Source organism: Heterodontus francisci, unplaced genomic scaffold (assembly GCF_036365525.1).
Source record: "Heterodontus francisci isolate sHetFra1 unplaced genomic scaffold, sHetFra1.hap1 HAP1_SCAFFOLD_817, whole genome shotgun sequence".
Taxonomy (NCBI): Eukaryota; Metazoa; Chordata; class Chondrichthyes; order Heterodontiformes; family Heterodontidae; genus Heterodontus; species Heterodontus francisci.
The window spans coordinates 256,447-280,578 of NW_027141218.1; the positions used below are offsets into that span (position 1 = coordinate 256,447).

At 51.8% G+C, this 24,132-nt stretch overlaps 1 protein-coding gene across 2 annotated transcripts in view; it reads right to left on the reverse strand.

The window, feature by feature from the left end:
* LOC137362482 (serine/threonine-protein kinase A-Raf-like) overlaps nt 1–24,132 on the reverse strand; it is a 280,505-nt gene that overhangs the window by 250,723 nt on the left and 5,650 nt on the right. For both annotated transcript variants that reach the window (XM_068026861.1, XM_068026860.1), the window contains exons 2-6: nt 5,987–6,228; nt 5,170–5,273; nt 4,778–4,880; nt 2,263–2,408; nt 1,999–2,091 (exon numbers count right to left, since the gene is read on the reverse strand). In XM_068026861.1, the coding sequence (XP_067882962.1) occupies nt 1,999–2,091; nt 2,263–2,408; nt 4,778–4,880; nt 5,170–5,273; nt 5,987–6,199 (659 nt within the window). In that variant the 5' untranslated portion in view covers nt 6,200–6,228. The remainder of the gene's footprint in view (nt 1–1,998; nt 2,092–2,262; nt 2,409–4,777; nt 4,881–5,169; nt 5,274–5,986; nt 6,229–24,132) is intronic.

Sequence of the window (24,132 nt, forward strand, 5' to 3'; positions counted from 1 at the left end):
TTGCTGGGGCCTTGACAGAAATCTTTGCATCCTCATTGGCTACAGGTGAGGTCCCAGAGGACTGGAGAATAGCCAATGTTGTTCCTTTGTTTAAGAAGGGTAGCAAGGATAATCCAGGAAATTATAGGCCGGTGAGCCTTACGTCAGTGGCAGGGAAATTATTAGAGAGGATTCTTCGGGACAGGATTTACTCCCATTTGGAAACAAACAAACTTATTAGCGAGAGGCAGCATGGTTTTGTGAAGGGGAGGTCGTGTCTCACTAATTTGATTGAGTTTTTTGAGGAAGTGACGAAGATGATTGATGAAGGAAGGGCAGTGGATGTTATCTATATGGACTTCAGTAAAGCCTTTGACAAGGTCCCTCATGGCAGAATGGTACAAAAGGTGAAGTCACACGGGATCAGAGGTGAGCTGGCAAGATGGATACAGAACTGGCTCAGTCATAGAAGACAGAGGGTAGCAGTGGAAGGGTGCTTTTCTGAATGGAGGGATGTGACTAGTGGTGTTCCGCAGGGATCAGTGCTGGGACCGTTGCTCTTTGTAGTATATATAAATGATTTGGAGGAAAATGTAACTGGTCTGATTATTAAGTTTGAGGACGACACAAAGGTTGGTGGAGTTGCGGATAGTGATGAGGATTGTCAGAGGATACAGCAGGATATAGATCGGTTGGAGATTTGGGTGGAGAAATGGCAGATGGAGTTTAATCCGGACAAATGTGAGGTAATGCATTTTGGAAGGTCTAATGCAGGTGGGAAGTATACAGTAAATGGCAGAACCCTTAGGAGTATTGATAGGCAGAGAGATCTGGGCGTACACGTCCACAGGTCACTGAAAGTGGCAACGCAGGTGGATAAGGTAGTGAAGAAGGCATACGGCATGCTTGCCTTCATCGGTCGGGGCATAGAGTATAAAAATTGGCAAGTCATGCTGCAGCTGTACAGAACTTTAGTTAGGCCACACTTAGAATATTGCGTGCAATTCTGGTCGCCACACTACCAGTAGGACATGGAGGCTTTGGAGAGGGTACAGAGAAGGTTTACCAGGATGTTGCCTGGTCTGGAGGGCATTAGCTATGAGGAGAGGTTGGATAAACTTGGATTGTTTTCACCTGAACGATGGAGGTGGAGGGGTGACATGATAGAGGTTTACAAAGTTATGAGCGGCATGGACAGAGTGGATAGTCAGAAGCTTTTTCCCAGGGTGGAAGAGTCAGTTACTAGGGGAGATAGGTTTAAGGTGAGAGGGGCAAAGATTAGGGGGGATGTGCGAGGCAAGTTCTTTACACAGAGGGTGGTGAGTGCCTGGAACCTGCTGCCAGGGGAGGTGGTGGAAGCAGGTACGATAGAGACGTTTAAGAGGCATCTTGACAAATACATGAATAGGATGGGAATAGAGGGATACGTGCCCCGGAAGTGCAGAAGGTTTTAGTTTAGGCAGGCATCAAGATTGGCGCAGGCTTGGAGGGCCGAATGGCCTGTTCCTGTGCTGTTCTTTGTTCACACAGGTTTTTCATGAACCACTCCCCCACCCTCGCGCAGCTCCCTGTCTTCCCGGGCAGCCCCAAGATGGCTGCACGCGTCAGCTGTCGCTCTCTCCGAGCCTGGAGCACATAACCCTCGGCTCGACGCTCCCGGGTCATTATCACGTCGCGGTTCGTGGGAGCTTGCTGTGCACAAATTGGCCGCCATGTCTCCCACGTTCCAACAGAGGCCACGCTTCAAAAAAAAAACTCAGTGACTGACGGGTTTAACATCTCACCCGAAAGACAGTACCTCCGATAGTGCAGCACTCTTGTCGGTCTGGCACCGGGGGGAAAGGAGGAGCCTGGACTATTGAGTTCAAACCCGCGGCCACATGACTCAGAAGAGAGAGGTAGGCAGCTGTGCTCCATGAACTCTTCTCACCATCCAGTGTCGAACTAATCGACTGCGAGTTACAGCAAGGATATCAGACGGTTTCTCTAACAGTAAACAGACATCCAACGCGTTCTCACCTTCCGGACGACTGAGGGGTCAGGAGTTGGTCCATCTGGGCTGTGGGCATCGGTGAGAGCGAGTGCTCCTCGTAGGGACCGGGAGAAGCCGGGCTGCAAACCAACGGTAGAGAATCAGATCACACCAGGGCTAGATCAGTACTCACTATCACCACACACGCTCCCCCCCCCCCTCAACCAAAACCACCTCCCTCAACCAGCGTACTCACTATCCCCCAGCCTCCGCCGCTCCACCCCACCCTGGACCCTCCCTTTCGTACTCACTATTTGCCCAGGTCCAAGCACACCGTTGGCACTTTACTGCTGCAGTGCTCGTGGAACTTGTGGCCGCAGGTCTGGCAGCGGAAGCCATGGAACAGGAACTTCAGGCAGAAGTCGCAGAACGCCAGGTTGAAGAACGTCTTCCGGACCTGCAGGAGGAGAGGAATCGCCAGCCAGGTTACTGCGCCATCCGCTTCCCGCCTCGCCGCTTCTCTGCCCGGTCTGGGGGAGGTGACGGGGGGTGGGGGGGGGGGACACACCAGCTACCCCGCCTGCCCTGGAGCCTCACCCCGAGGTCCTTCACAACACACTGCAAACCAGCCGGGTGTCTTGAGATGAGAGCACCACTGCGTGTCCCTACGTACACACACACATGCCCCATATCAGTGTTAAACTTCACTTGCCACCTGCCAGCCCATCTGATCCAAATGCAGAAATACAAGAAGTCCGAGATGCAGCTCAGAAAGTCACCATTCAGTCCCTCATTGAAAGAGTGACCCAATTCGCCCCTCTGCATTCCTGCTCCTTCCCCACTGTCCTCAAAGTAGGTTTTCCCGTTCAAATATATATCCAATTCCTTTGAAGTCTCTCTGTAAATATTTTACCATTCTCCTTAATTCAACGTCCCCGGCAGATTCGGCCGGTTCACGGCGAGTTACAGTGGAGCAGATCACGGTGCGGGGCAGGGGGCGGGCCTCGACGTTACCGAGGGTCTGGGGCTCAACCCGACACCCTGGGCAGCACAGTGGCGCAGTGGTTAGCACCGCAGCCTCACAGCTCCAGCGACCCGGGTTCAATTCCGGGTACTGCCTGTGCGGAGTTTGCAAGTTCTCCCTGTGTCTGCGTGGGTTTTCTCCGGGTGCTCGGGTTTCCTCCCACATGCCAAAGACTTGCAGGTTGGTCGGTAAATTGGCCGTTGTAAATTGCCCCGAGTATAGGTCGGTGGTAGGGAAATATATAGGGACAGGTGGGGATGTGATGGGAATATGGAATTAGTGTAGGATTAGTATAAATGGGTGGTTGATGGTCGGCACAGACTCGGTGGGCTGAAGGGCCTGTTTCAGTGCTGGATCTCCAAACTAAACTCTCCCAGTCTGCCTCTACACCATCACTCGTGCTCGCTGCTTTTGACTTTTCAGCCACCTTCTGTTGTCAGTTCCCCCCGCCCGAGTGTGCTCACGCTCAGCGCGTGTCCGGGGTCACACATGCAGCAGGGATTTGCTCGGATGGGTGTCGGGAATGGGGGGGGGGGGGGCGTGGGGAAGATGTGGAGGACGCGGCCACTGCAGCAATCCAGAGACACACTCCCATTATCCAGGTTCACACTCCAGTACCGGCTCACTGCCACCTCCTCAAAGCCAACTTGTACTGGCCAGGGACACCCACGTCCCATGAATGTGACGAGCCACATGTCGGTCCGAACTATTTTTTTTTCTTGGCGGGGGGTGGGGGGGGGGGGGGTGGGGGAGAGGGGTGGCAAGTTTACAATTTTGTACATTTCAATCAGATTCTCCCCTCAGCCTTCTCTGTTCCAAGGAGAACAACCCCAGCCTATCCAATCTTTCCTCACGGCTGCATTTTTCCAGTCCTGGCAACATCCCCGTAAATCTCCTCTGTACCCTCTCTAGTGCAATTACATCCTTTCTGTAATGAGGTGACCAGAACTACACACAGTACTCAAGCTGTGGCCTAACCAATGAGTTATACAGTTCCAGCATAACCTCCCTGCTCTTATATTCCATACCTCGGCTAATAAAGGAAAGGATTCCATATGCCTTCTTAACCACCTTATCGACCTGTCCTGCTACCTTCAGGGATCTGTGGACATTCGCTCCAAGGTCGCTCACTTCCTCGACACCTCTCAGTATTTTCCCATTAATGGTGTATTCCTTTGCCTTGCTTGACCTCCCTGAATGCATCACCTCACACTTCTCCAGGTTGAATTCCATTTGCCACTTTTATGCTCAATCGATATCTTCCTGCAGCCTCCAGCTACCCTCCTCGCTCTCGACCACACGGCCAATCTTTGCGTCGTCTGCAAACGTCTTGATCGTGCCCCCTACATTTACGTCCAAATCGTTAACATGCACCACCAAAAGCAGGGGCACCAGTACTGAGCCCTGCGGAACGCCAGTGGAAACAGCCCTCCAGTCGCTAAAACACCCGTCAACAATTACCCTTCGTTTCCTGCCACTGAGTCAATTCTGTATCCACCTTGCTGCATTTCCCAGGATCCCATGGGCTTTTATTTTTTTTTTTAAACCAGTCCGCCGTGTGGGACCGTGTCAAAAGCCTTGCTCTTGCCTCTGAGTCAGAAGGCTGCGGGTTCAACCTGCAATCCAGAGGCTCGAGCCCCATAATCCAGGCTCAACACTCCCCGGGAGTCAGTTTTGAGGGAGGGCTGCACTCTTGGAGGTTCCACCTTTCAGGAAGAGATGTTGAACCCACTGGGTATTTCGGGAATGGCCGGGTAACGCAACGGGTGGGGGAGCTGGACGCCGATCAGCTCGGGACTTACAAAGTTGTGCATTGACAAGGGGACTTCATCAAGCACCTCCACCATGAGCTCCTCGCCCACCAGGGGCGTGATGTCGGTCGACCAGTCGGTCAGCTTCTTGTGGCTGAAGGGAGAAAGAAGAGAGACAGGCGTCAGTGGTTACAAGGACAACACACGGCCCCCCCCTGCCGATTCGCCTGCCTCGCACTGCACTGTCCCGTTGTACAACCAGCACAGCACAGTCGCCTGCTCATCCATATAGCTCCCCGTGTACGGGACTCTGCAACGCCCCGCGCCGTCTGTGTCGCACTCCGGAGCCACAGTAAGCCCCGTGTACAGCACTGGTGTGTATAAGCCCCATTTGCCAGCTTCAATACAAACTCAAGACAGAAATGCCGCAGTCAGTAACTCACCCATCAAGGAATCTGTAGACCGCACAGCATTTCTGGGACAAACCTCGGACTTTCAGTGCCTTGTCCAAGCTGTCGTTCACTGTCATTCCCTCACGAACATTTACCTGTGAAAAGCACAGCAGGTAGTTAAGAGGATAGGAGATCAAAGTCAGACACAGTACAACTCTCAAAAACCTGGCAATGTTTAACAGGAAGTGGAGAGGGAGCTTTACTCTGTATCTAACCCCCGTGCTGTACCTGTCCTGGGGAGTGTTTGATGGGGACAGTGTAGAGGGAGCTTTACTCTGTATCTAACCCCCGTGCTGTACCTGTCCTGGGGAGTGTTTGATGGGGACAGTGTAGAGGGAGCTTTACTCTGTATCTAACCCCCGTGCTGTACCTGTCCTGGGAGTGTTTGATGGGGACAGTGTAGAGGGAGCTTTACTCTGTATCTAACCCCCGTGCTGTACCTGTCCTGGGAGTGTTTGATGGGGACAGTGTAGAGGGAGCTTTACTCTGTATCTAACCCCCCGTACTGTACCTGTCCTGGGAGTGTTTGATGGGGACAGTGTAGAGGGAGCTTTACTCTGTATCTAACCCCCGTGCTGTACCTGTCCTGGGGAGTGTTTGATGGGGACAGTGTAGAGGGAGCTTTACTCTGTATCTAACCCCCCGTACTGTACCTGTCCTGGGAGTGTTTGATGGGGACAGTGTAGAGGGAGCTTTACTCTGTATCTAACCCCCCGTGCTGTACCTGTCCTGGGAGTGTTTGATGGGGACAGTGTAGAGGGAGCTTTACTCTGTAACTAACCGACCCGGGCTGGGCAGTATGACTTACCACCGTGCGTTGCTTGTTGGGCAGATAGACGCGGACAGTTCCCGTTGCTCTGGGCATCTCCCCGGGGCTGCCCGCCAGCGAGGGCCGGTGCTGGCCGTGGTGAGGGTGCTGCTCCAGGGAGCCGCCCGGGCTGGACGGCACTCCGCTGATGGTCAGGCTGGGCAGGCTGAACCCATTGCTCAGGGCAGGGGAGGATGCAGAGGCTCGTTTCATTCAGGCAGCAGAGGCTCACCTTGTAATCCCTGTGAATCAACAACAAGGCCCGGTGACTGGTTAAGCAGCAGTATCTCAATCAGCCCGGGAGGCTAACCTACAACATTTCTCATCGAGTTACAAAGCACAGAAACAGGCCCTTCGGCCCATCGTGTCTGTGCCGGCCATCAAGCATCTAACTATTCTAATCCCATTTCCCCACACTTGGCCCGTAGCCTTGTATGCTATAGCCTTTCAAGTGCTCATCTAAATACTTCTTAAATGTTGTGAGGGTTCCTGCCTCCACCACCCCTTCAGGCAGTGTGTTCCAGATTCCAACCACCCTCTGGGTGAAAACATTTTCCCTCAGATCCCCTCTAAACCTCCTGCCCCTTACCTTAAATCTATGCCCCCTAGTTATTGACCCCTCTGCTAAGGGAAAAAGTTTCTTCCTATCTAACCTATCAATGCCCCTCATAATTTTGTACACCTCAATTAAGTCCCCCCTCAGCCTTCTCTGCTCGAAGGAAAACAACCCTAGCCTATCCAGTCTCTCTTCATAGCTGGAGGGGGTTACTGAGATAGGGAGGGGTGTAGGGGCCGGAGGAGGTTACAGAGATAGGGAGGGTTGTAGGGGCCGGAGGAGGTTACAGAGATAGGGAGGGTTGTAGGGGCCGGAGGAGGTTACAGAGATAGGGAGGGTTGTAGGGGCCGGAGGAGGTTACAGAGATAGGGAGGGTTGTAGGGGCTGGGGGAGGTTACAGAGATAGGGAGGGTTGTAGGGGCTGGAGGAGGTTACAGAGATGGAAGGTTGTAGGGGCTGGAGGAGGTTACAGAGATAGGGAGAGTTGTAGGGGCTGGAGGAGATTACTGAGATAGGGAGGGTTGTAGGGGCTGGAGGAGATTACTGAGATAGGGAGGGTTGTAGGGGCTGGAGGAGGTTACAGAGAGGGACGGTTGTAGGGGCTGGAGGAGGTACAGAGATAGGGAGGGTTGTAGGGGCTGGAGGAGGTTACAGAGATAGGGAGGGTTGTAGGGGCTGGAGCAGGTTACAGAGATAGGGAGGGTTGCAGGTGCTGGAGGAGGTTACAGAGATAGGGAGGGTTGTAGGGGCCGGAGGAGGTTACAGAGATAGGGAGGGTTGTAGGGGCCGGAGGAGGTTACAGAGATAGGGAGGGTTGTAGGGGCCGGAGGAGGTTACAGAGATAGGGAGGGTTGTAGGGGCCGGAGGAGGTTACAGAGATAGGGAGGGTTGTAGGGGCCGGAGGAGGTTACAGAGATAGGGAGGGTTGTAGGGGCTGGGGGAGGTTACAGAGATAGGGAGGGTTGTAGGGGCTGGAGGAGGTTACAGAGATGGACGGTTGTAGGGGCTGGAGGAGGTTACAGAGATAGGGAGGGTTGTAGGGGCTGGAGGAGGTTACAGAGATGGACGGTTGTAGGGGCTGGAGGAGGTTACAGAGATAGGGAGAGTTGTAGGGGCTGGAGGAGATTACTGAGATAGGGAGGGTTGTAGGGGCTGGAGGAGATTACTGAGATAGGGAGGGTTGTAGGGGCTGGAGGAGGTTACAGAGAGGGACGGTTGTAGGGGCTGGAGGAGGTACAGAGATAGGGAGGGTTGTAGGGGCTGGAGGAGGTTACAGAGATAGGGAGGGTTGTAGGGGCTGGAGCAGGTTACAGAGATAGGGAGGGTTGCAGGTGCTGGAGGAGGTTACAGAGATAGGGAGGGTTGTAGCAACTGGAGGAGGTGACAGAGATACGGAGGGTAGTAGGGGCTGGAGGAGGTTACAGAGATAGGGAGTGTTGTAAGGGGCTGGAGGAGGTTACAGAGATAGGGAGGGTTGTAGGGGCTGGGGGAGGTTACAGAGATAGGGAGGGTTGTAGGGGCTGGGGGAGGTTACAGAGATAGGGAGGGTAGTAGGGGCTGGAGGAGGTTACAGAGATAGGGAGTGTTGTAAGGGGCTGGAGGAGGTTACAGAGATAGGGAGGGTTGTAGGGGCTGGAGGAGGTTACAGAGATAGGGAGGGTTGTAGGGGCTGGAGGAGGTTACAGAGATAGGGAAGGTTGTAGAGGCTGGAGGAGGTTACAGAGATAGGGACGGTTGTAGGGGCTGGAGGAGGTTACAGAGATAGGGAAGGTTGTAGGGGCTGGAGGAGGTTACAGAGATAGGGAGGGTTGTAGGGGCTGGAGGAGGTTACAGAGAGGGACGGTTGTAGGGGCTGGAGGAGATTACTGAGATAGGGAGGGTTGTAGGGGCTGGAGGAGATTACTGAGATAGGGAGGGTTGTAGGGGCTGGAGGAGGTTACAGAGAGGGATAGTTGTAGGGGCTGGAGGAGGTTACAGAGATAGGGAGGGTTGTAGCGGCCGGAGGAGGTACAGAGATAGGGAGGGTTGTAGGGGCCGGAGGAGGTTACAGAGATAGGGAGGGTTGAAGGGGCTGGAGCAGGTTACAGAGATAGGGAGGGTTGTAGCAACTGGAGGAGGTGACAGAGATACGGAGGGTCGTAGGGGCTGGAGGAGATTACAGAGATAGGGAGGGTTGTAGGAACTAGAGGAGGTTACAGAGATAGGGAGGGTTGTAGGAGCTGGAGGAGGTTACAGAGATAGGGAGGGTTGTAGGGGCTGGGGGAGGTTACAGAGATAGGGAGGGTTGTAGGGGCTGGGGGAGGTTACAGAGATAGGGAGGGTTGTAGGGGCTGGAGGAGGTTACAGAGAGGGACGGTTGTAGGGGCTGGAGGAGGTTACAGAGATAGGGAGGGTTGTAGGGGCTGGGGGAGGTTACAGAGATAGGGAGGGTTGTAGGAGCTGAAGGGGGTTACAGAGATAGGGAGGGTTGTAGAGGCTGGGGGAGGTTACAGAGATAGGGAGGGTTGTAGGGGCTGGAGGAGGTTACAGAGATAGGGAGGGTTGTAGGGGCTGGAGGAGGTTACAGAGATAGGGATGGGAATTGAGGCCTTGGGGTTGATTTGAAAACAATGATAAACATTTTAAAATCGAAGCATTGCTCGTCAGGGAAAGAAAGTAGGTCAGTGAGCACAGGGGGACGCTGTCGCCTGTCTCTGCTCTGTCAGCTGAGTGGTCCGTCTGCGCTGTGGTTTCCGTGGGCGGCTCGACTCAGCTGTCAGGTTCTGCCCCCACATCCTCCCCGCACCAGCTCTGTCAGTGACACGTCAGGAACCTTACTGCAGGGTCCTGTGATCATGCAATCAGCCGTCAGCTATCCAACAGCTCCTGTTGTCATGAGCAGAGCCTCCCGCGGCACAAAGGAGGCAAGGTGCTGCATTCGCCCGGCGCCTTTCACAACCTCAATACATCCCGAAGTGCGGCGCAGTCAGTGCAGTCAGCGCTGCGAACGGGACAACACGGCAGCCGATTGGCACACAGCAAGATCCCACAGTATGGCATAATAATGGCCAAAGATTCTCGGTTGAGTGTTACAAAAGCAAAACGCTGCAGATGTTGGAAATTTGAAATCGAAGCAGAAAATGCTGGAAATCCAGCTGGGTGTTTGTCGAGGGATAGATATCGGCCCCAAGACACTGAGGAGAACTTCCCACCACCCACACCCCCTCGCTGTCCTATTCATCTTCCGATAGTGGCCGTGGGCTCTTTTACATCCACCTGAGGGGGCCTCGGGTTTAACGTCTCTTCCTGAAAGACGGTCCCTCCGACAGTGCGGCACTCCCTCAGTACTGACCCTCCGACAGTGCGGCGCTCCCTCAGTACTGACCCTCCGACAGTGCGGCGCTCCCTCAGTACTGACCCTCCGACAGCGCGGCGCTCCCTCAGTACTGACCCTCCGACAGTGTGACACTCCCTCAGTACTGACCCTCCGACAGTGCGACACTCCCTCGGTACTGACCCTCCGACAGGGCGGCGCTCCCTCAGTACTGACCCTCCGACAGCGCGGCGCTCCCTCAGTACTGACCCTCCGACAGTGTGACACTCCCTCAGTACTGACCCTCCGGCAGTGCGACACTCCCTCGGTACTGACCCTCCGACAGGGCGGCGCTCCCTCAGTACTGACCCTCCGACAGGGCGGCGCTCCCTCAGTACTGACCCTCCGACAGTGCGGCGCTCCCTCAGTACTGACCCTCCGACAGTGCGGCGCTCCCTCAGTACTGACCCTCCGACAGCGCGGCGCTTCCTCAGTACTGACCCTCCGACAGTGCGGCGCTCCCTCAGTACTGACCCTCCGACAGCGCGGCGCTCCCTCAGTACTGACCCTCCGACAGTGTGACACTCCCTCAGTACTGACCCTCCGACAGTGCGACACTCCCTCGGTACTGACCCTCCGACAGGGCGGCGCTCCCTCAGTACTGACCCTCCGACAGCGCGGCGCTCCCTCAGTACTGACCCTCCGACAGTGTGACACTCCCTCAGTACTGACCCTCCGGCAGTGCGACACTCCCTCGGTACTGACCCTCCGACAGGCGGCGCTCCCTCAGTACTGACCCTCCGACAGTGCGGCTCTCCCTCAGTACTGACCCTCCGACAGTGCGGCGCTCCCTCAGTACTGACCCTCCGACAGGGCGGCGCTCCCTCAGTACTGACCCTCCGACAGTGCGGCGCTCCCTCAGTACTGACCCTCCGACAGTGCGGCGCTCCCTCAGTACTGACCCTCCGACAGCGCGGCGCTTCCTCAGTACTGACCCTCCGACAGTGCGGCACTCCCTCAGTACTGACCCTCCGACAGTGCGGCGCTCCCTCAGTACTGACCCTCCGACAGTGCAGCGCTCCCTCAGTACTGACCCTCCGACAGTGCGGCGCTCCCTCAGTACTGACCCTCCGACAGCGCGGCGCTTCCTCAGTACTGACCCTCCGACAGTGCGGCACTCCCTCAGTACTGACCCTCCGACGGCGCGGCGCTCCCTCAGTACTGACCCTCCGACAGTGCGGTGCTCCCTCAGTACTAACCCTCCGACAGGGCGGCGCTCCCTCAGTACTGACCCTCCGACAGTGCGGCACTCCCTCAGTACTGACACTCGGACAGGGCGGCACTCCCTCAGTACTGACCCTCCGACAGTGCGGCGCTCCCCCAGTACTGACCCTCCGACAGTGCAGCGCTCCCTCAGTATTGACCCTCCGACAGTGCGGCACTCCCTCAGTACTGACCCTCCGACAGGGCGGCACTCCCTCAGTACTGACCCTCCGACAGTGCGGCACTCCCTCAGTACTGACCCTCCGACAGTGCGGCGCTCCCCCAGTACTGACCCTCCGACAGTGCAGCGCTCCCTCAGTATTGACCCTCCGACAGTGCGGCGCTCCCTCAGTACTGACCCTCCGACGGCGCGGCGCTCCCTCAGTACTGACACCAGGGGTCGTGTCAGGCTGGGATTACGGGGCTCAAGTCTCTGGACTGGGGGCTCGAAACCTCGACCAGAGCTCCCCGGAATTTTTTTTTGGAGCGTACGGGTGATTCGTTTAAGTGTGCTGCAGCCCTAAAGGGTATGCACATCACGTGATCGGTTGAAAGGGCTGACCCGTCCGCAACCTGCGCAGGAACCTTCGGATCGCCACACGGCCGAGAGGCAACGCTGCCCACGAGCCTCTGACTCACTGTGACACTGCTGGAAAGGTCTGAATGATCTTCTCAGAATCAAATGTGGGATCACTTTCAAAGTCAGCTGAAGAGACTTTTCAGAAACGGACGGGCTGCTGTTTTTTTTTCCTAACTTCTGCTTATTTCTAGGAAATATTCCAAAATACTTTTGCAAGTGAATCATCTTTTTTTGATCTAACTGGTTTGGTTCGTCCACATGCGGCAGGGGACTAATGAGTCAGCACACACTGATGTCAAAGCACGCCTGCAAGACTCAAAAGTGGGCCATCAGGCCGAGCTGTCACATGGTTCACACATAACTTTCTTCATCATCTGAAATGTCTGGACATGACCTTGAGCAATTCAGAGAGCACCAAGTGCCTCCAAAAATAGCCCTGCCACTTATTTTGAAAGTATTTCCAGAAGAATGCCTATCAGATTGGCAAGTGGTACAATCCGACCATTAAAGGCAGACAGGCGATGACAACAGAAATACCAAATCTTCGACAACATACAGGCCAATAACCCCTCGCCTGTACTCTACCCAGCACGATGTACAGTACAATAACCCCTCGCCTGTACTCTAATCAGCACCATGTGCAGTACAATAACCACTCGCCTGTAATCTACTCTGCACCATGTACAGTACAATAACCCCTCGCCTGTAATCTACTCAGCACCATGTTCAGTACAATAACCCCTCGCCTGTACTCCAATCAGCACCATGTGCAGTACAATAACCACTCGCCTGTACTCTACTCTGCACCATGTACAGTACAATAACCCCTCGCCTGTAATCTACTCTGCACCATGTTCAGTACAATAACCCCTCGCCTGTAATCTACTCAGCACCATGGACAGTACAATAACCCCTCGCCTGTAATCTACGCAGCACCATGTACAGTACAATAACCTCTCCCCGTACTCTACCCAGCACCATGTACAGTACAATAACCTCTCCCCGTACTCTACCCAGCACCATGTACAGTACAATAACCTCTCCCCGTACTCTACTCTGCACCATGTACAGTACAATAACGCCTCGCCTATAATCTACCCAGCATGATGTACAGTAGAATAAACCCTCGCCTGTAATCTACCCAGCACCATGTACAGTACAATAACCCCTGACCTGTACTCTACCCAGCACCATGTACAGTACAATAACCCCTCGCCTGTACTCCACCCAGCACCATGTACAGTACAATCACCCCTGACCTGTACTCTACTCAGCACCATGTTCAGTACAATAACCCCTCGCCGGTACTCTACTCTGCACCATGTACAGTACAATAACCCCTCGCCTGTACTCTACTCAGCACCATGTGCAGTACAATAACCACTCGCCTGTACTCTACTCTGCACCATGTACAGTACAATAACCCCTCGCCGGTACTCTACCCAACACCATGTTCAGTACAATAACCCCTCCCCGTACTCTATCCAGCACCATGCACAGTACAATAACCCCTCTCCAATAATCTACTCAGCACCATATACAGTAGAATAACCGCTCGCCTGTACTCTACTCTGCACCATGTACTGTACAATAACCCCTCCCTGTACTCTACGCTGCACCATGTACAGTACAATCACCCCTGACCTGTACTCTACTCAGCACCATGTTCAGTACAATAACCCCTCGCCGGTACTCTACCCAGCACCATGTACAGTACAATAACCCCTCCCTGTACTCTACTCTGCACCATGTACAGTACAATAACCCCTCCCCGTACTCTACTCTGCACCATGTACAGTACAATAACCCCTCCCTGTACTCTATTCTGCACCTTGTACAGTACAATAACCCCTCCCCGTACTCTACTCTGCACCATGTACAGTACAAAAACCCCTCCCCGTACTCTACTCTGCACCATGTACAGTACAAAAACCCCTCGCCTGTACTCTACTCAGCACCATGGACAGTACAATAACCCCTCGCCTGTAATCTACTCAGCACCATGAACAGTACAATAACCCCTCCCCGTACTCGACCCAGCACCATGTACAGTACAATAACCCTTCCCCGTACTCTACCCAGCACCTTGTACAGTACAATAACCCCTCCCCATACTCTCCCCAGCACAATGTACAGTACAAAAACCCCTCGCATGTACTTTACTCGGCACCATGTACAGTACAATAACGCCTCGCCTATAATCTACCCAGCATTATGTACAGTTGAATAAACCCTCGCCTATATTCTACACAGCACAATGTACAGTACAATAACCCCTCGCCTGTAATCTACACAGCACCATGTTCAGTACAATAACCCCTCACCTGTACTCAACCCAGCACCACGTACAGTACAATAACCCCTCACCTGAACTCTACTCAGCACCATGTACAGAACAATAACCCCTCGCCTGTAATCTACTCAGCACCATGTACAGTACAATAACCCCTCCACTGTAATCTACCCAGCACCATGTACAGTACAATAACCCCTGACCTGTAATCTACGCTGCACCATGAACAGTACAAAAACCCCTCCCCGTACTCTACTCAGCACCATGTACAGTACAATAACCCCTCGCCTGTACTCTCCTCTGCACCATGCACAGTACAATAACCCCTCCCCGTACTCTACTCAGCACCATGCACAGTACTATATCCCCTCGCCTATAATCTACTCAGCACCATGTACAGTACAATAACCCCTCCCCATACTCTACTCAGCACCATGTACAGTACAATAACACCTCAGCTGAACTCTACTCTGCACCATGTACAATACAATAACCCCGACCTGTAATCTACTCAGCACCATGTACAGTACAATAACCCCTCCCTGTAATCTACTCAGCACCATGAACAGTACAAAAACCCCTCGCCTGTACTCTACTCAGCACCATGAACAGTACAAAAACCCCTCGCCTGTACTCTACTCTGCACCTTGTACAGTACAATAACCCCTCGCCTGTAATCTACTCAGCACCATGTACAGTACAATAACCCCTCGCCTGTAATCTACTCAGCACCATGTACAGTACAATAACCCCTCGCCTGTACTCTACTCAGCACCATGTACAGTACAATAACCCCTCGCCTGTAATCTACTCAGCACCATGTACAGTACAATAACCCCTCGCCTGTAATCTACTCAGCACCACGTACAGTACAATAACCTCTCGCCTGTACTCTACTCACACCATGTACAGTACAATAACCCCCCGCCTGTACTCTACTCAGCACCATGTACAGTACAATAACCCCTCGCCTGTACTCTACTCAGCACCATGTACAGTACAATAACCCCTCGCCTGTAATCTACTCAGCACCACGTACAGTACAATAACCTCTCGTCTGTACTCTACTCAGCACCATGTACAGTACAATAAACCCCGCCTGTACTCTACTCAGCACCATGTACAGTACAATAACCACTCGCCTGTACTCTAGCCAGCACCATGTACAGTACAATAACCCCTCCCTGTAATCTACTCAGCACCATGAACAGTACAAAAACCCCTCGCCTGTACTCTACTCAGCACCATGAACAGTACAAAAACCCCTCGCCTGTACTCTACTCTGCACCTTGTACAGTACAATAACCCCTCGCCTGTAATCTACTCAGCACCATGTACAGTACAATAACCCCTCGCCTGTAATCTACTCAGCACCATGTACAGTACAATAACCCCTCGCCTGTACTCTACTCAGCACCATGTACAGTACAATAACCCCTCGCCTGTAATCTACTCAGCACCATGTACAGTACAATAACCCCTCGCCTGTAATCTACTCAGCACCACGTACAGTACAATAACCTCTCGCCTGTACTCTACTCACACCATGTACAGTACAATAACCCCCCGCCTGTACTCTACTCAGCACCATGTACAGTACAATAACCCCTCGCCTGTACTCTACTCAGCACCATGTACAGTACAATAACCCCTCGCCTGTAATCTACTCAGCACCATGTACAGTACAATAACCCCTCGCCTGTAATCTACTCAGCACCACGTACAGTACAATAACCTCTCGCCTGTACTCTACTCAGCACCATGTACAGTACAATAACCCCCCGCCTGTACTCTACTCAGCACCATGTACAGTACAATAACCACTCGCCTGTACTCTAGCCAGCACCAGGTACAGTACAATAACCCCTCGCCTGTACTCTACCCAGCACCATGTACTGGACAATAACCCCTCCCCGTACACTACACTGCACCATGTACAGTACAATAACCCCTCGCATGTACTCTACCCAGCACCATGTACAGTACAATAATCCCTCCCTGTACTCTAAAAAAGCACTATGTACTGTACAATAACCCCTCGCCTGTACTCTACTCAGCACCATGTGCAGTACAATAACCACTCGCCTGTATTCAACTCTGCACCATGTACAGTATAATAACCACTCCCCTGTCTCTACCCAGCACCATGGACAGTACAATAACCCCTGGCCTGTACTCTACTCAGCACCATGTACAGTACAATAACCCCTCGCCTGTACTCTACTCTGCACCATGTACAGTACAATAACCCCTCCCCGTACTCTACTCTGCACCATGTACAGTACAATAACCCCTCCCTGTACTCTACGCTGCACCATGTACAGTACAATAACCCCTCCCCGTACTCTACCCAACACCATGTACAGTACAATAACCCCTCCCCGTACTCTACCCAACACCATGTACAGTACAATAACCCCTCCCCGTACTCTACCCAGCACCATGCACAGTACAATAACCCCTCTCCTATAATCTACTCAGCACCATGTACTGTACAATAACCCCTCGCCTGTAATCTACTCAGCACCACGTACAGTACAATAACCTCTCGCCTGTACTCTACTCAGCACCATGTACAGTACAATAACCCCTCGCCTGTAATCTACTCAGCACCACGTACAGTACAATAACCTCTCGCCTGTACTCTACTCAGCACCATGTACAGTACAATAACCCCCCGCCTGTACTCTACTCAGCACCATGTACAGTACAATAACCACTCGCCTGTACTCTAGCCAGCACCAGGTACAGTACAATAACCCCTCGCCTGTACTCTACCCAGCACCATGTACTGGACAATAACCCCTCCCCGTACACTACACTGCACCATGTACAGTACAATAACCCCTCGCATGTACTCTACCCAGCACCATGTACAGTACAATAACCCCTCCCTGTACTCTAAAAAAGCACTATGTACTGTACAATAACCCCTCGCCTGTACTCTACTCAGCACCATGTGCAGTACAATAACCACTCGCCTGTATTCAACTCTGCACCATGTACAGTATAATAACCACTCCCCTGTCTCTACCCAGCACCATGGACAGTACAATAACCCCTGGCCTGTACTCTACTCAGCACCATGTACAGTACAATAACCCCTCGCCTGTACTCTACTCTGCACCATGTACAGTACAATAACCCCTCCCCGTACTCTACTCTGCACCATGTACAGTACAATAACCCCTCCCTGTACTCTACGCTGCACCATGTACAGTACAATAACCCCTCCCCGTACTCTACCCAACACCATGTACAGTACAATAACCCCTCCCCGTACTCTACCCAACACCATGTACAGAACAATAACCCCTCCCCGTACTCTACTCTGCACCATGTACAGTACAATAACCCCTCCCCGTACTCTACTCAGCACCATGTACAGTACAATAACCCCTCCCTGTACTCTACTCTGCACCATGTACTGTACAATAACCCCTCGCCTGTACTCTCCTCTGCACCATGTACAGTACAATAACCCCTCACCTGTAATCTACTCAGCACCAGGTACAGTACAATAACCCCTCGCCTGTACTCTACTCCGCACCATGTACAGTACAATAACCCCTCGCCTGTAATCTACTCAGCACCATGTACAGTACAATAATCCCTCACCTGTACTCTACTCCGCACCATGTACAGTGCAATAACACCTCACCTGTACTCTTCTCAGCTCAATGTGCAGTACAATAACCCCTCGCCTGTACTCTACTCAGCACCATGTACAGTAGAATAACCCCTCACCTGTACTCTACTCAGAACCATGCACAGTACAAAAATCCCTCACCTGTAATCTACCCTGCACCATATACAGTACAACAACCCCTCGCCTGTAATCTACTCAGCACCATGTACAGTACAATAACCCCTCCCCGTACTCTACTCTGCACCATGTACAGTACAAAAACCCCTCGCCTGTACTCTACTCAGCACCATGTACAGTACAATAACCCCTCCCCGTACTCTACCCAGCAGCATGTACAGTATAAAAACCCCTCGCATGTACTCTACTCGGCACCATGTACAGTACAAAAACCCCTCGCATGTACTCTACTCTGCACCATGTACAGTACAAAAACCCCTCGCATGTACTCTACTCTGCACCATGTACAGTACAAAAACCCCTCGCATGTACTCTACTCTGCACCATGTACAGTACAAAAACCCCTCGCATGTACTCTACTCTGCACCATGTACAGTACAAAAACCCCTCACCTGTACTCTACCCAGCACCATGTACAGTACAATAACCCCTCAGCTGCAATCTACTCAGCACCATGTACAGTATAATAACCCCTCACCTGTAATCTACTCTGCACTAGATACAGTAGAATAACCCCTCGCCTGTACTCTACTCAGCACCATGAACAGTACAAAAACCCCTCGCCTGTACTCTACTCAGCACCATGTACAGTACAATAACCCCTCGCCTGTAATCTACTCTGCACCATGTACAGTACAATAACCCCTTGCCTGTACTCTACTCAGCACCATGTACAGTATAATAACCCCTCACCTGTAATCTACTCTGCACCAGATACAGTAGAATAACCCCTCGCCTGTACTCTACTCAGCACCATGAACAGTACAAAAACCCCTCGCCTGTACTCTACTCAGCACCATGTACAGTACAATAACCCCTCGCCTGTAATCTACTCAGCACCATGCACAGTACAATAACCCCTCGCCTGTACTCTAATCAGCACCATGTGCAGTACAATAACCACTCGCCTGTACTCTACTCTGCACCATGTACAGTACAATAACCCCTACCCGTACTCTACTCTGCACCATGTACAGTACAATAACCCCTCCCCGTACTCTACTCTGCACCATGTACAGTACAATAACCCCTCCCTGTACTCTACGCTGCACCACGTACAGTACAATAACCCCTCCCCGTACTCTACTCTGCACCATGTACAGTACAAAAACCCCTCGCCTGTACTCTACTCAGCACCATGTACAGTACAATAACCCCTCCCCGTACTCTACCCAGCACCATGTACAGTACAATAACCCCTCCCCGAACTCTACCCAGCACCATGTACAGTACAATAACCCCTCCCCGTACTCTACCCAGCACCATGTACAGTACAATAACGCCTCGCCTGTACTTTACTCAGCACCATGTACAGTACAATAACCCCTCCCCGTACTCTACCCAGCACCATGTACAGTACAATAACCCCTCCCCGAACTCTACCCAGCACCATGTACAGTACAATAACCCCTCCCCGAACTCTACCCAGCACCATGTACAGAACAATAACCCCTCCCCGTACTCTCCCCAGCACCATGTACAGTACAAAAACCCCTCGCATGTACTCTACTCGGCACCATGTACAGTACAATAACCCCTTGCCTGTACTCTACTCAGCACCATATACAGTAGAATAACCCCTCACCTGTAATCTACTCTGCACCAGATACAGTAGAATAACCCCTCGCCTGTACTCTACTCAGCACCATGAACAGTACAAAAACCCCTCGCCTGTACTCTACTCAGCACCATGTACAGTACAATAACCCCTCGCCTGTAATCTACTCAGCACCATGTACAGTACAATAACCCCTGGCCTGTACTCTACTCTGCACCATGTACAGTACAATAACCCCTCGCCTGTACTCTAATCAGCACCATGTGCAGTACAATAACCACTCGCCTGTACTCTACTCTGCACCATGTACAGTACAATAACCCCTCCCCGTACTCTACCCAGCACCATGTACAGTACAATAACCCCTCCCCGTACTCTACACAACACCATGTACAGTACAATAACCCCTCCCCGTACTCTACACAACACCATGTACAGTACAATAACCCCTCCCCGTACTCTACACAACACCATGTACAGTACAATAACCCCTCCCCGTACTCTACCCAGCACCATGCACAGTACAATAACCCCTCTCCTATAATCTACTCAGCACCATGTACAGTAGAATAACCGCTCGCCTATAATCTACTCAGCACCATGTACTGTACAATAACCCCTCCCCGTACTCTACCCAGCACCATGTACAGTACAATAACCCCTCCCTGTACTCTACGCTGCACCACGTACAGTACAATAACCCCTCCCCGTACTCTACTCTGCACCATGTACAGTACAATAACCCCTCCCCGTACTCTACGCTGCACCATGTACAGTACAATAACCCCTTGCCTGTACTCTACTCTGCACCATGTACTGTACAATAACCCCTCGCCTATACTCTACTCAGCACCATGTACAGTACAATAACCCCTCACCTGTAATCTACTCAGCACCAGGTACAGTACAATAACCCCTCGCCTGTACTCTACTCCGCACCATGTACAGTACAATAACCCCTCGCCTGTAATCTACTCAGCACCATGTACAGTACAATAACCCCTCGCCTGTACTCTACTCCGCACCATGTACAGTGCAATAACACCTCGCCTGGACTCTACTCAGCACCATGTACAGTACAATAATCCCTCACCTGTACTCTACTCCGCACCATGTACAGTGCAATAACACCTCGCCTGGACTCTACTCAGCACCATGTACAGAACAATAACCCCTCACCTGTACTCTTCTCAGCACCATGTACAGTACAATAACCCCTCGCCTGTACTCTACTCAGCACCATGTACAGTACAATAACCCCTCGCCTGTACTCTTCTCAGCACCATGTACAGTACAATAACCCCTCCCCATACTCTACTCAGCACCATGTACAGTACAATAACCCCTCGCCTGTACTCTTCTCAGCACCATGTACAGTACAATAACCCCTCACCTGTACTCTTCTCAGCACCATGTACATTACAATAACCCCTCCCCATACTCTACTCAGCACCATGTACAGTACAATAACCCCTCGCCTGTAATCTACTCAGCACCATGTACAGTACAATAACCCCTGGCCTGTACTCTACTCTGCACCATGTACAGTACAATAACCCCTTGCCTGTACTCTACTCAGCACCATGTACAGTATAATAACCCCTCACCTGTAATCTACTCTGCACCAGATACAGTAGAATAACCCCTCGCCTGTACTCTACTCAGCACCATGAACAGTACAAAAACCCCTCGCCTGTACTCTACTCAGCACCATGTACAGTACAATAACCCCTCGCCTGTAATCTACTCAGCACCATGCACAGTACAATAACCCCTCGCCTGTACTCTACTCTGCACCATGTACAGTACAATAACCCCTCGCCTGTAATCTACTCAGCACCATGTACAGTACAATAACGCCTCGCCTGTACTCTACTCAGCACCATGTACAGTACAATAACCCCTCCCCGTACTCTACCCAGCACCATGTACAGTACAATAACCCCTCCCCGAACTCTACCCAGCACCATGTACAGTACAATAACCCCTCCCCGAACTCTACCCAGCACCATGTACAGAACAATAACCCCTCCCCGTACTCTCCCCAGCACCATGTACAGTACAAAAACCCCTCGCATGTACTCTACTCGGCACCATGTACAGTACAATAACCCCTTGCCTGTACTCTACTCAGCACCATATACAGTAGAATAACCCCTCACCTGTAATCTACTCTGCACCAGATACAGTAGAATAACCCCTCACCTGTACTCTACTCAGCACCATGAACAGTACAAAAACCCCTCGCCTGTACTCTACTCAGCACCATGTACAGTACAATAACCCCTCGCCTGTAATCTACTCAGCACCATGTACAGTACAATAACCCCTGGCCTGTACTCTACTCTGCACCATGTACAGTACAATAACCCCTCGCCTGTACTCTAATCAGCACCATGTGCAGTACAATAACCACTCGCCTGTACTCTACTCTGCACCATGTACAGTACAATAACCCCTCCCCGTACTCTACCCAGCACCATGTACAGTACAATAACCCCTCCCCGTACTCTACACAACACCATGTACAGTACAATAACCCCTCCCCGTATTCTACTCAGCACCATGTACAGTACAATAACCCCTCCCCGTACTCTACCCAGCACCATGCACAGTACAATAACCCCTCTCCTATAATCTACTCAGCACCATGTACAGTAGAATAACCGCTCGCCTATAATCTACTCAGCACCATGTACTGTACAATAACCCCTCCCCGTACTCTACCCAGCACCATGTACAGTACAATAACCCCTCCCTGTACTCTACGCTGCACCACGTACAGTACAATAACCCCTCCCCGTACTCTACTCTGCACCATGTACAGTACAATAACCCCTCCCCGTACTCTACGCTGCACCATGTACAGTACAATAACCCCTTGCCTGTACTCTACTCTGCACCATGTACTGTACAATAACCCCTCGCCTATACTCTACTCAGCACCATGTACAGTACAATAACCCCTCACCTGTAATCTACTCAGCACCAGGTACAGTACAATAACCCCTCGCCTGTACTCTACTCCGCACCATGTACAGTACAATAACCCCTCGCCTGTAATCTACTCAGCACCATGTACAGTACAATAACCCCTCGCCTGTACTCTACTCCGCACCATGTACAGTGCAATAACACCTCGCCTGGACTCTACTCAGCACCATGTACAGTACAATAATCCCTCACCTGTACTCTACTCCGCACCATGTACAGTGCAATAACACCTCGCCTGGACTCTACTCAGCACCATGTACAGAACAATAACCCCTCACCTGTACTCTTCTCAGCACCATGTACAGTACAATAACCCCTCGCCTGTACGCTACTCAGCACCATGTACAGTACAATAACCCCTCGCCTGTACTCTTCTCAGCACCATGTACAGTACAATAACCCCTCCCCATACTCTACTCAGCACCATGTACAGTACAATAACCCCTCGCCTGTACTCTTCTCAGCACCATGTACAGTACAATAACCCCTCACCTGTACTCTTCTCAGCACCATGTACATTACAATAACCCCTCCCCATACTCTACTCAGCACCATGTACAGTACAATAACCCCTCGCCTGTACTCTTCTCAGCTCAATGTGCAGTACAATAACCCCTCGACTGTACTCTACTCAGCACCATGTACAGTAGAATAACCCCTCACCTGTACTCTACTCAGAACCATGCACAGTACAAAAATCCCTCACCTGTAATCTACCCTGCACCATATACAGTACAACAACCCCTCGCCTGTAATCTACTCAGCACCATGTACAGTACAATAACCCCTCCCCATACTCTATCCAGCACCATGTCCAGTACAATAACCCCTCGCCTGTAATCTACTCAGCACCATGTACAGTACAATAACCCCTCGCCTGTACTCTACTCTGCACCATGTACAGTACAATAACCCCTCACCTGTACTCTTCTCAGCACCATGTACATTAAAATAACCCCTCCCCGTACTCTACTCAGCACCATGTACAGTACAATAACCCCTCGCCTGTACTCTTCTCAGCTCTATGTGCAGTACAATAACCCCTCGCCTGTACTCTACTCAGCACCATGTACAGTAGAATAACCCCTCGCCTGTTCTCTACTCAGAACCATGTACAGTACAATAACCCCTCACCCGTACTCTACTCAGCACCATGTACAGTAGAATAACCCCTCGCCTGTACTCTGCGCAGCACCATGTAAAGTACAACAACCCCTCGCCTGTGTCTACCCAGCACCATGTACAGTACAATAACCCCTCCCCATACTCTACTCTGCACCATGTACAGTACAATAACCCCACGCCTGTACTCTACTCAGCACCACGTACAGAACAATAACCCCTCACCTGTACAACACTCATCACAGTGTACAGTACAATAACCCCTCGCCTGTACAACATCCAGCACGGTGTGCAATAAAATAACCCCTCGCCTGTACAACACTCATCACAGTGTACAGTAAAATAACCCCTCGCCTCTACAACATCCAGCACGGTGTACAGTACAATAACCCCTTGCTTGTACAACATCCAGCACGGTGTACAGTACAATAACCCCTTGCTTGTACAACACTCATCACAGTGTACAGTACAATAACCCCTCGCCTGTACAACATCCAGCACGGTGTGCAGTACAATAACCCCTTGCTTGTACAACATCCAGCACAGTGTACAGTACAATAACCCCTTGCTTGTACAACAGCCAGCACAGTGTACAGTACAATAACCCCTCGCCTGTGCAACACTCTTCACAGTGTACAGTACAATAACCCCTTGCTTGTACA